The sequence below is a fragment of the Helianthus annuus genome, chromosome 1 (assembly GCF_002127325.2).
Source record: "Helianthus annuus cultivar XRQ/B chromosome 1, HanXRQr2.0-SUNRISE, whole genome shotgun sequence".
Taxonomy (NCBI): Eukaryota; Viridiplantae; Streptophyta; class Magnoliopsida; order Asterales; family Asteraceae; genus Helianthus; species Helianthus annuus.
In genome coordinates, this window is record NC_035433.2 from 67,711,062 (window position 1) to 67,724,589 (window position 13,528).

General features: G+C 33.0%; 1 protein-coding gene across 4 annotated transcripts; it reads right to left on the reverse strand.

Annotated features, from left to right (window-relative positions):
• Positions 1–8,304: 8,304 nt before the first annotated feature.
• Positions 8,305–12,888, reverse strand: LOC110867746 (ras-related protein RABE1a). Of its 4 annotated transcripts, none has more exons than XM_022116760.2 (9): positions 12,628–12,888; positions 12,381–12,534; positions 11,347–11,419; positions 11,148–11,248; positions 10,267–10,332; positions 10,090–10,187; positions 9,946–10,008; positions 9,754–9,846; positions 8,305–8,621 (listed from the first exon to the last, which is right to left on the reverse strand). In XM_022116760.2, exons 2-9 carry the CDS (start codon positions 12,451–12,453, stop codon positions 8,538–8,540), a joined length of 651 nt encoding a protein of 216 aa, XP_021972452.1. In that variant the 5' UTR covers positions 12,454–12,534; positions 12,628–12,888; the 3' UTR covers positions 8,305–8,537. The 4 variants fall into 4 exon arrangements, with proteins under 4 accessions (XP_021972452.1, XP_021972446.1, XP_021972458.1 ...); XM_022116754.2 differs by having other exon boundaries at positions 12,381–12,485; positions 12,628–12,882; XM_022116766.2 differs by having other exon boundaries at positions 12,381–12,485; positions 12,710–12,880.
• Positions 12,889–13,528: the final 640 nt, after the last annotated feature.

The following is a 13,528-nucleotide window of genomic DNA, read 5'->3' on the forward strand; positions in this document are numbered from 1 at the left end:
TGAGGGGCTTTATGAGACAAAAAAATGTGGGTGCGTTATATATATGGCGCCTGATGGGGGAGAGGATTTCAGAAATGGACCAATCAAAAATTAGTTAGTGTTTTTATAATTATAATTAATAAAAACGAAAATTAATAATTAGGTATTGATGGGTAGGGGCTTTATGACTACGGGCACTAGTGATATAACGCCCCATAAAGCCCCTGTGTGACGTGGCACGACACGTGTCGCATAATGCCCCACAAAGGGCTTTATGACTACGGATGGCCTTAGAGCGTAAAAGGTTTTTTTTTTTTTTTTTTTCAAGGAAAGCGGTCACATTTGAATTATTTTGAACGTTAAATTATAACTAGAATTACGACCCGCCGCAATGCGGCGGGGATTCTTTAGTTATAACTAAGTCGATTTATGACGCGCACGTCATGTTGAACCTGTCAAACAGGGGAAAATAGACGAAACGTAAAAACGTTAAACCAAAGACGCACGTTGCGATGTGTTAAGTCACAAAATTTAGAACGAAGCATAAAGCGAAAAATTTGCGTAAAACAAAAGCTATAAAGGACCAAAGCTGAAAGTAAAAAAAAGTTGTGAGGATATATTGCAAAAGATAAAAAGTTTTGTGGTAAAAGTAAAAAAACAAATAGTTTTGGGTTAAAAGTAATTTATGAAATACTTTTGGGTGAAAAGTAAAAAAAACAATTTTTTTTTAAAAACCCCCAAAAGCCAACGTTTTAACAACCATATGCATAACCATTTTTTGTTTGAAAAACCCCCAAAGCCAAGATTACCACACATAAGTAAAAAAAATCAAAGTGGTTAAATTGCAAAAGATGGAAACTTTTGAATTAGTAGTGAAAAATCAAATTAATCAAAGGAGTTAAATCGTATAAGATAGAAACTTTTGAATTAGAAGGGAAAAATCAAATTAATCAAAAGGGTTAAATTACCAAAGATTAAAACTTTAAACTTAAATTATCAAAGATTAAAAGTCTATGGTTAAAAAGGAAACAAAGATTAAACTTAAAACTTAAATTGTTAGACTTTAAAACTTTAAGGTTGAAAAGGAAAATTTTCATTTTTTTTTTTTTGAAAAACTCCCTAAGCTTACATTACAACACATGTATGCATAGTTAGGTTGGTTCTTTATAAGAATAAAATATTATAGTAAAATGACCAATATATTGGCAAATCTTTAAAACACTAAGGTTCGGAAAAGGGAGGTCTTGAGTTCAAGTCCCACAAACGACAGGTGATTAAAGAAATTAGTCGTTCAAAAACATAAAAAAATGTAAGTTCAAGTTTAGAAACTGTGTCGATATTTTAGTAGGTAATATGAGCTCTAACTTAACTGAAGCTCGTTTAATTCAAATAATTAAAACAGTCAGTGGCGAAGCTTGAGATTTCCGATCGAGGGGGCGGAAGTAACCGGACCTAAAATTTTCTATATAACCGGGGGGTCGATAACGTATATACCCAAAAATTTCTATACGAAAACTACATACTCTCCACTACTGAGCGAAAAGTTCGGGGGGTCGGCCGCCCCCTCCCGCCCCTTAAAAGCTTCGCCCATGAAAACAGTTAAGTTTGTATTAATCTTTTGAATTATTCAAACTTGAGTATCAGCTGTATTCCATGTGTACAGGCTAACCGAACTAGTAGAAAAAAACGGGTATTATAGATGATCAGTCACCTAAGGAGCGTACCTAGGTAGAGGGTTGGATGAACGGTTGCACCTCTTCAAAATCCCGATCGCACCCCTTGAAAATTCGGTCAAACCCCTTGTTCGTACCTTTTGGAAATAATTCTTGGGTCCGCCACTGGTCACATGTACAACTTGATGATGTGGTCCGTTGGTAGACAGATCAATGACGGATCCCACCGACGAAAGGCCAAATTTGAATTGAACCGCGTGCTAAGTGTTGTTAATCTGTCAGAAATAATACTTCCAAGGATAATTGGGTCCTGATCACACTCGTTTTTAAGCAACTTCATGTGCATTGTTGTTTCCATCTACAGATTTCTATTTTACATTATTTACAAAATAGTTATATTTTAGGATGCAACCTTAAACAAGCTTTGGACCCTCCACATGTGTTCTTGTATGTGTACGCGTGTATTGTACAGGGAAAGAAAAAAAAAACACCACTTAATTAGCTCAACCTATCAGCAGTGGCGGATCCAGGATTTTATTTCAATGGGGTCCATTTTCGGGTCGGTGCTCGTTCGGGTCGAGTTAAAGTGAGGTTTGAACTAGATTTTAAAAAAAAATAAGAAAAACGAGCTTATCAAGTATTGAACCCATGACTTTTTGGTGGAAAAGAGGAAGATTTACCACTACACTAGCTTTCTTTTTATTTCTATAGTGTCCACCTAATTGTATTTATGGGGTCCATATACAATTTAATATATCGAATCTACTATTTTTTTTAAAAAGATTGGGGTCCGGGGACCCCGGTGGCACCAATGTGGGTCCGCCCCTGCCTATCAGATTACAAATCAAGAAAAACAAGCCAAGGAATTTATTTAAAAATAGTTGGCTCAACCTACTATTGTGATAATCGATCTCGTTGGAAATCTTTTAATGGCTTTATTTTTTATTTTATTTTTTTTTTTAATTATTGCTCATTATTCATTTCTCAATACGATTACAAACTAATGGTAGGTAGACGAGCAACAAGCTGCGCCGCTACCCCTTTCTGAATAGCAATAATTAGAATATTAATAACTAATAACTAATCAACTGTCATCAAATTTAGTTATTCAACTTTTATTTTGTTTTTGTTTTTTCTTTTTATTAATTTATTATATATATGGGGGGGGGGGGGGAGTGGGGGACCAGCAATTACTCAAATAGCTAGTTGGGGATAAGTTAACTTGGAAGTTGAGTCTAGAAGATATATGATTATTGAAGTCAAATATTTACAAAAATATGAGGCTGCTTAATGAATGACTTTGATTAATATGTAAACAGGCAGGAGAACTTTAATATGTTTTTCTAGATAACTAAATAGTCCCCAAGGTATTTACGTGCACTCTCCCTCTTCACACCTTATTTTAATATGCGTTGTTTGTTTGTAATCTGGGCTATAATAATTAAATATTTAACATGCCTCAATTGTAAATCACGAGTATAGTATTTTTACTTATCTATACTATATAATAAAAGAAACCATTTTCGGGACACTTGTCATCATATTAGGCCATCTCTTATGAATAATTATTATTTTAGTTTAATCTCTTTTAATTAATTATAGATAATTCTCCTACTAAATATTATTTAGTTTAATTATTTACATCTTAAAAAAATTATATTTTAAATCATCTGATTATTGTATCTGTTTGAATTCGAATTTAAATAGTTATTCATTATAAACATTCACCATAGGTTTTGGCCTAGCAGTAACAATATGTAACAATGATCCCTCGTCATATAAGGTCAAGCACCCAACTTATGTTGTGATCAGTGATTGTGGAATTAAAAGTATATTGTTAAAAAATAAAATAAACATTTAACAATTTTATTGTATGACAGTAATGATGATGTATATGCGTAATGTATTTCGTCGCCAAGAATACTAAAAATGTTTTGGGTGCGGAACGAGTAAAAACAAGTGTGCCCTATAATATAATCTCAAGGCATATGGTATACATTATTTATTAAACTCGTGTAAAACGCGGGGTTTTTAAAAATTTAACTTTTTATTATTATTATTTACTATACAAAGTTACATTTATAGGCAAAAGATCAAATACAAATAATCTTAACGTACTAAACATACAAATTGAAAGAAAACCCAAAAAGACAAGGTGGCATTTTTGTAATTACCACCAACTATCAAAGTTACAACCAAAAATACCTAAAAAAACACAATTTTTTTTTTAACATTTTTTATTAAAAAATCGCTACATTTCGTTAGCAAAAAAAAAAAAATTTTTTTTTGGCTGCTACTAAAAGTAGCGATTTTTTAATAAAAAATGTTAAAAAAATAAAATAAAATAATTTGTGTGTTTTTTTTATTTTTTTAGATTTTTTTAGGTTTTTTGGGGGGTTTAGTTTTTAGCATTTTAGCTTGGGTGAGGGGGGGGGGGGGTTAGGTTTTTTTTAGGTTTTTGGGGGTTGGGGGGTTAGGTTTTTTTAGGTTTTTGGGGGTTGGGGGGGGGGGGGGGTTAGGTTTTTTTTTAGGTTTTTGGGGGGTGGGGGGAGGGTAGGTTTTTTTTAGGTTTTTGGGGGGTGGGGGGTTTAGGTTTTTTTTGGGGGTGGGGGAGTCGTTAGGTTTTTTTAGCTATATTTGTAGAGTAACTTTGATAGTTATTGATAATTACAAAAATGCCACCTTGTCTTTTTGAGTTTTTCTTCAATTTGTATGTTTAGTATGTTAAGATTATTTGTACAAGAACTTTACCCTACATTTATATAACCCTTGTAATACACGAAGTTTTTAAACATATAACTTTTATCATTTGCTATGTAAAATTAGATTTATTTAACACGTGTAATACACGAGGTTTTTAAGGATATATTTTTTTGTATACAAAATTATATTTATTCAACTCGTGTAGAACGCGAGGTTTTTAAAAATTTAACTTTTTATTATTATTTACTATCAAAGTTACATTTATATAACCCGTGTAATACACGAAGTTTTTAAATATATAACTTTTTATCATTTGCTATGTAAAATTAGATTTATTCAACACGTGTAATACACCGGGTTTTAAGGATATATATATTTTTTTATTATTTGGTAGACTTTTCAACCTGATTATACACGTGTTTTTTAAAGATACGACGTTTTTAGTATTTAATATACAAAATTACATTTATTTAATCTGTGTAATACACAAGGTTTTTAAAGATATAACTTTTTTTAGATCTATTTAATACGTGTAATATATGTTGCTCTTAAGGATGTAATTCTTTTATCATTTGGTAGATTTATTCAACCCGATTATACACAAGTTTTTTAAATGATACGACGTTTTTAGTATTTAGTATACAAAATTACATTTATTTAATTTGTGTAATACACATGGTTTTTAAAGATATAACTTTTTTTATTTGATATATAAAATTACATTTATTTAACCCGTATAATATACGAGTTTCATAAAGATATAACTTTTTATTATTTAATATATAAAATTATATTTATTCAGCTCGTGTAATACACGGGGTTCTAACCTAGTTGTGAGATATATGGAACTTCTGTATCGTAATACTTCTTTTTTATTTTTAAATATGTTAAATCTGTTTAGAGGATATATTGTACTGTATGTCATACCAAATTTTAATTATAAGTTTCGTAACTGACAAGAGAAAAGTAAAGTCGCTTTGTGATAAGATTCTAGACTTCTAGCTAAAGGATAGTTATAGGCTTGAATTTAAGGCACAACACACAGTGGCGGACCCAGGAATTTTTCTATGGGGTGCGGAACATTTTTAAAAATTTTAGGCCCCTAAGTATATAAGTAAAAAAATCGGTTCGTATCGGGTCGGGTCAGGTCGGGTCGGGTCGGATCATGTAAAACAAACGAACATCAAACCAAATTTATATAACAATAAAAAACGTCGACGCCCTGCGGGTTTTCATTTTTTGAAATCTATTCAAAACATCATCTAAAGCTAATTTCTTAAGCAATTCTTTCTCTATTTAATTTTCAACTATTGAAGCCCTAGAAATCATGACGTAAGTTGTAATCACCCTAAAAATATATAAGCAACATAATCACCCTAAAAATCATCTAAACAACTATAAACAACGTCAAAACACACAAAATTTCAAACCTATTTAACAACTGTATTACCCTTTTTTCTCCTATAATATCAACAAAAATCATCAAAATAACAAAGAAACTTACCCGTGTTTGGATTATGGTTAGATTTGGTGTCGAACGACGGTGGTATGGTGGTTGATTACGGCGGTCGCCGGCTGCTGGACTGTTGTCGCTGGGTGATGTTATTCCTTGGCAGTGCAGGGACGAAAGAGAGAGAGAGCGGGAGAGAATTTCTAAAGCTTTTGGGTTTTAATTATTTTATTACAGTTTGAAATATTATTAGGTTTGGTTAATGGGCTAAGACTTAGTGGGCTAGCTAGTTATGAATTATTAGTTGGTAAATGTATGAGTATTTGGGTTTAGTTAGTTAGGTATTAAAAGTTATATAATTTAGGTAGTATTTTTTTTTTTTTTTTTGAATAAGAGCTTACTAAAAAAATTAAAATATAAATTGATAACACTTTTTACCTAAGGGGTGCGGACGAAAAATTTCAAAGGGTGCGGTCGAAAAATTCCAAGGGTGCGGTCGAAAAATTCAAGGGGTGCGGACGAAAAATTCCAAGGGGTGCGGACGGGATTTTGAACGGAACTTAGCACTAAATATTTTTTTCCCCGGGGGTGCGCCCGCCCACCCTGGGCTGACCTTGGGTCCGCCCCTGACAACACAGCAAGTGTTCATATGTGGTATTGGTTAGGTTATTTATTTAGAAAATGAGGAAAAAAATATATGTAGATAGAAAATTACATACCATTTCAATTGACATGGTTAATGATATTAAGGAACTTATTGCTCATTCAAACTTCCATATAGCACCTGCGTTAACACCACCGTTGTCGTCCTCGTCGCCACCGCCACCTCATTCCAACTTATTGAGCATACAAACTAAACATGGTTATACTTTTAATTGAATGTATAACAATTTAAAATTCTTCGAAAGTTTCCATTTTCTATAATATATTCAGGTTTCTTAGAAAAAAAAAATCCGTGAACTAAACTAAACCCCTCCATTTTAATTCTCTAAAGTATAGCTAGTAAAAATAATTTTAGTAATAATAAAAATATGTCGTTTTAAAAAAAATATCCATAAAAGCTCAAAATGAAAAATGTAGGCAGATTCAGGGAAGTTGCGAAGCAGCAAATGGTGTGAAACGCGAGCCTCCCAATATATTCGTGGAACTTTCTAGAATCTTTAAACAAAGACCAAATACAAATTCAAAAAATCCTTTATCTCGCCACTTATGAACTTGTGGTCTCACACGTAAGTTGTTACCCATTTCTATATATACCTTTCACACGTAAACATAAAGAAATAATATCGAATAACAATTCAAACAATTAGATTTTGATTATGGGTCCCTAAGGGGATAATCTAGTGGTAAAGTATTGTATTCCCCAACTAAATGGTTGTGGGTTTTAACTTTAATCCTTTTCCCTACCAAACATATTTAATATGAATTTGAGATTTTAGTTTCTGTGAACCAGACACATTAAGCAATGATTTTCAATCCCGCTTCTACTTTCATTGAATTTCACAAACCAAACACGGCCTGGGTAAATTGGGCCAAATGTTAGGCGTGAGATGGTTGCACATGTCATGCAATACATTCATCTTCATCACTTAGAAAGTTCTAATGGCTTCACCATAACGTGAAGCACATTTCACATGTTAATTACACTAGTTAAACGAACCGCACATTTTGATAGGCTTCCTTCCACACCTTATGTTGAACAAGCAAGCAAACTACTTTTTTTAGAGTTAACTGCCATTTTAGTTCCGGTGGTTTAGACTATTTTGTCAGTTTAGTTCAAAGGTTTTACCATTGTCATTGTAGTCCACTGGGTTAACTTCATCCATTTTTATGTTAACGAGAAGGGGAATTCAGTGATTATATATGTAATTTTGTGAACTAGAAGGACGATTCGGCCATATAAAATGAACGAATTGTCTTTCTCATTAACAGAAAAAATGGATAAAGTTAACTCAGTTGACTAAAATGGCAATGGTGAAACCTTTTTGGATCCACATAGGAAAATGAAACATTTGGACTAAACTGGTAAAATGGCTAAACCACAGGGACTAAAATGACATTTAACTTTTTTTTATTTGTGACGTTTTTATGCACTAGGGTTTTCTTAAGGTTATCTATGAATGCAACAATGTCTTTATTTTATGATAACCACGGTGTCTTTATTTATGGATTCGACTCAGGTTTTATAAATTAATATTGTTATTGTTACCGACTGACTTACCGCTTATGATTTAGTTTATCCAACTCCTTGTATTGATTTGGGTTTTCCTTGTATCTGGTGGGCTTATTTAGGCAGCAGGCCCAAGCATACAAGTGTCATCAAAGGTTAATCACCTCAAGAGATATGTCCAATAGTCCAAAGGAATCAAGATGGATGGGTCTCCATAAACCACTAAGAAGCAAAAATAAATGATAACTTTGGTTTGAAAAAGCGAATTTACTCAATTATTTGATCACTTTGTTCATTCAAACATCTTTTAATATCATTTATCCTATCGAAACATATAAGTTGTCTTTTAACAATAACTACAACATCTTGCAACAATAAGTGAAACAACAAGATTGTAAAGAAAAATATCAAGTGTGCTGCAAGAAGAAGCGGTAATTCAGTAATTAAAACCTATGTTTCTTTCACACACTAACACATCACTTTCTTTTTTCTTAAAAAATTGCAAATAAGTTGAAAATTACAATCCCCCACCCCTCATATATCATGACAATTAGATTTCCTTTTAAGAACCGCAGCAGGCGGATTTCTGTGCAGTTTGACTGTTCCCAGCTCCTCCGTCTGCTTGATTGATCTTAATTGTAGTTGGCTGCAAACGACAACAAACATACCTTGTTATTTCCCAATAGACATTCTAATGCTAGAGGTGAAAAGATTGTTGGGTCTACAGGGTCGGGTAGAGGGTTATATTGTGTTATAGAATGAATGGGTCAGATAGGCTAACCTACAAATAATTATTTGTCCAGTTTTAATATAGCGTAAAATGCCGTTTTCGTACCTAAGATTTGGCCAGTTTTGCGACTTCCATCAAAAGGTTTGTTTTTCCGCAACTGGATCCAAAAGGTTTGAAATCTTGCCATTTTTATCCGGCTTGTTAACTCCATCCATTTTCTCCATCAAGTCAATGGTACTTCCGTCTATCTGTTAACTTAAAGGGCAATTCAGTCTTTTTCAGGGGTATTCAGTCTTTTTACATATGTGAAAAAAAAAACCGAATTGCCCTTTAAGTAAACTAAAAAGACTGAAATACCCCTGACTTAACGGAAAAAAATGGAGTTAACGAGCCGGATGAAAATTGCAAGATTTCAAACCTTTTGGATCCAATTGCGGAAAAACAAACCTTTGGACGAAAATCGCAAAACTGGCCAAACCTAAGGGACGAAAATGGCATTTTACTCTTTAATATAAGACACGGGATATATAGAGAGATAAAGAGACAGATAGAGATGTGATCAATACAGAACTGATATTAAGTAGAGAAGTACAAGAACTACATAAGCACTTGTACGTATTGAAAATTTCTCTCTACACACACACATATATATCCTGAAGTAGTTCAAAGTTCGATATATCTTTCTATATCTCATAATGTTGCACTGCCCTTCACAAGTCACAACACGAAAAATATCATATACATTCATTTAATTCAATTGTAAATCACATAAATCAATCATTTATATAGTTTGTTCATTGAATAAACAGAGAGGAAAACAACATCATTACTGTGAATCATCTTGGCGCATAACGTTCTCGTTTATTCAGTGAAACGGACTGTTATATCTATAACTGATTTTAGGCAAGTATGATATCTTAATGTTTTGAAACGGTAGATATGATATATGACATTTAAAATGATTGGCATGAAGTAATGAAACTTCCCCTTTAATAATACAGATATATAAACGTATAATTACAAAAAACAATAATAGAATTGTGTTTACCTCAGCCTTGGTGTCGGTTTCTGAAAGCCTTTGCTTGATATCCTTCGCAATTGAAAAGAAAACTTGCTCCACATTTAGATTAGTTTTTGCACTCTACAAGAAAACGATATCGGAAAACAATTATAGTTTGTTTTTCTTCATCTTAAACAAGCGGGATCTTACAGAAAAAACACATCATAACAATTTTCTTACGGTTTCAAAGAATTTAATGCCATATTCATCAGCAAGCGCTTGCCCCTTAGCAGTAGGTACAGCCTATCAATAAAAGATTGTCACACGTTTAATTTCCCCAATTTCCAAAGCATAAATGAAAGCATGAAAAATAAATAAAAATACCCGTTTGCTTTCGTCCATATCAGCCTTGTTTCCCACCAAGATTTTGTTAACATTATCGGAAGCGTGTTGTTCAATGTTACGAATCCAGTTTCTTATGTCTAGCAATTCAAAATTTAACGTGTTATAATGATAATAATTTTTGTATTCATATCTAAAAGAAATTAAAGAAAACCTTACTATTGAAAGATGACTCATCTGTGACATCGTACACCAACAAAATACCCATGGCTCCTCTGTAATAAGCTGAAGTATCAAGTAAACAAAAACTCTGTAAATTGCATACTAATCTAACTTGAAGCACAAATATGCTTTAAAACAGCCCGATTTAAGTTACGCTTTATCTCTAATAGCTAAATCAAAATAGCTTACGACAAAAAGGTAAGAAGTTGTCGGAAGTGTACTTTCAATGCATAAAGCTCATAAATTAAAATTCAAGTAAAATGTCATTTTCGTCCCTGAGGTTTGGCCACTTTTGCGATTTTCGTCCAAAGGTATTTCTGTCATATAATCTTGCCATCTTGATACAAATACGAAACAAATAGCTAAAATGGCGAAAATGCCCCAGACTTGATGTTGAAAAATGGATGGAGTTAACGAATCGGATGAAAATGGCAAGATTTCAAACCTTTTGGATCCAGATGCGGAAAAACAAACTTTTGGAAGAAAGTCGCAAAAAATGGCCAAACCTCAGGGACGAAAATGAGATTTTACTCTTAAGATATTAAAAAAACTGGATTATTACTGATACAGTCTTTTGTAGTTAGATGGACTTTCGTTGAATTCACACACAAGTCCTTGGATTTTATTATAAATAGTTAAACCCTTCAACTTTATAAAACTTATAAAAAATGTCCATCATGTAAGCTTTATGAACTTAATCATGCAACAAAGTACCCTTTCATTATTTTTCAAAATATTAAAGCGATTTAATCATGCAACAAAAGACCTTTTCATTATTTTTCAAAAAGTTACACATTTAATCATGTAAAAAAAGACTTTTATCAATATGTGTCAATTGATGCATTTGTAATATGCCAACAAAAATAGATAAAGCATACCGGTTGTAATTGTCCGGAATCGTTCCTGACCAGCTGTGTCCCATATTTGTAGTTTAATACGCTTGCCATCAAGCTCGATGGTTCTTATCTTAAAATCAATACTGTAATTCCCAATTATAATATTCATGGTATCAGAATTAATTGTTGTCAAAGAAATGTAAATGAGCTGATAATGTAGAAAACTATGAGATTAACTCACCCAATGGTAGTAATAAAACTAGTAGTGAAAGAACCGTCTGAAAAACGCAAAAGAAGGCAACTCTTTCCAACACCTGCAAAGAAAACAAAATACAACAAATGATCGTTTTGCAGTCCCCTTCTCGCTCAACTAGCTCAACAAAAATTAATTAATGTGTTGATGCTAACATGACATGGAGCTTTGAAAAAATAAGTTTGTGAAACTAGAAAGTGAAAAATGTATATCGATATAAAAGTTACTATATCCTACCAAGGCCAAATATATTCACCGATATTTCAAACTAAGAACTCGCTCCCGTTTCTAAAATGGAACGTTGACGTTTGCCAAACGCTACTTTATAACTATGTCTTTTACTAAAGGGGCTGTTTGTTTACCTCTTAATGAGGCTCCTAATGGTTCAGACCTCTTACTGGTTTAGCACTTAATGGTTCAGACTGTTTGTTTCACGAGCAGATGTCTGAATGGTTCAGACATTTGCCTCTGAATGGTTAAGATTTATACAGAGTCTGAATGGTTTAGACCTCTAACCTGAATTGATCAGACATTTGCCTCTGAATGGTTAAGATTTATACAGAGTCTGAATGGTTTAGACCTCTAACCTGAATTGATCAGACATTTGCCTCTGAACGGTTAAGCATTATACAGGCTCTTAATGGTTCAGACCTCTTACTGGTTCAACACTTAACCATTCAGATGTTGCCAAACAGCCCTTAACACAATAATCAGATAATTCAACATTTGCGATAAACGTACCAAACTTTCTTAACGCTCACCGGCAAAACACAAACACATTTAATTTCATCAACATTCCTAAAAGTAATCACTATCCTTCACTTAATAATCAATCAATCACTGGTCTGAACTCCAAACATTAATAACTGACTTTCCGACTATTAACAAACACATAACAATTCATCATACATAATTAAAACCACCTCCTAAATCCCTAACACCTACATTTCTCACTTCCAGACATAATAATTACTTGTAATCCTCAAAAAGCTATAAACTAATCAAATATTAAACATACATACCGCTATCGCCGATCAAAAGGAGCTTAATCAGGTAATCATAATCTGCACGAGCCCTAGCCGGTGGAGCGGCCATTGAAAAATCGCAATAAATTCGAACAAAAAGCCCTAAAAACAGAGTATGTGTAAATATATAACTATATAAACACAGCTACACCTGTTTGCACCAATCAAAATCAAATAAAAGCATACAGATCAGTATCGAAGGATATTTAAACGAAATTAAACTGAATTTGTAACGAATACACACCAGATAGGAAGTATGCAAGCGATCGGCCATTGGAGATGTAGAGAGAGAAAGTATTGAAGTAAACAAAAGGAGTAATACGCACCCTGAGATGAAGATGCGCTAACATGCGCCTTTGTGGTCTGGTTTTTAGGGGCGTTTGTTTTGTTAATGGTGACCTCCCGGCGTAAGCTAGCGAAGATGGGGAAAGCGAGCGAGGAGTGAAGGAATGAATAAAAAAGGGAGGACCATGGTAAGCAGGGTGCCAGCGATGTAGGTAGTAAAAGTTCTTGTTTGATGACCGGGAGATGAGTTTGTATTCCAATGAGGTTTGCAAACGAGCTGAGCTACTCACGAGCTACTCGAGCTTATCTCGCAAAAAAACTCGAACGAGCTGAGTTTAAACGAGCTCGAGCCCGAGCCAGCTCGCAAACCTAAACGAGCTTTCTGTTTATATATTTATTATTAATATATTAAACATATATTGTATACTATTAATAGAAGTGTAAGATTAAATATATTTTATGTTATATTTAATCTAATAGTCATTATAATTATTTACATTATATGTAGTGGCGGAACTAGAAGAAAAATTCAGGGGTATCCTAAATTTTTTTTACATAGACCCGTTCCTAAGAAATCGAGCCCCTCTTCCCTGTGTAATTAGTAAAATTGAGCCTTTTAATTTTTTTCTTTTACATATGGTCATCCCTGAGAATTTGAGAGCTCTTCTGGGCCCTGTGCAGCTAGTAAATATTATATTTATATATATATATATATATTAGGTTACAAACACTTGTATCACATGGGACACGAGTTGAATAAACAAATATTAAACAGTTAGTAATAAGATTTAGAAATTATAATATAATATAATATTTTGAGATAAGATATAACTGAAATTATGTATTACTTAGGTTTAGAT

Coding starts and splice junctions, on each gene's coding strand:
- LOC110867746 (XM_022116754.2), bottom strand. CDS start 12,733: ATGTTAGCGCATCTTCATCTCAGGGTGCGTATTACTCCTTTTGTTTAC. Junction 11,420..12,380: donor CCTTTTGATCGGCGATAGCG/GTATGTATGTTT, acceptor TTTTCTTTGCAG/GTGTTGGAAAGAGTTGCCTT. Junction 10,009..10,089: donor ATATGGACGAAAGCAAACGG/GTATTTTTATTT, acceptor TTTTATTGATAG/GCTGTACCTACTGCTAAGGG.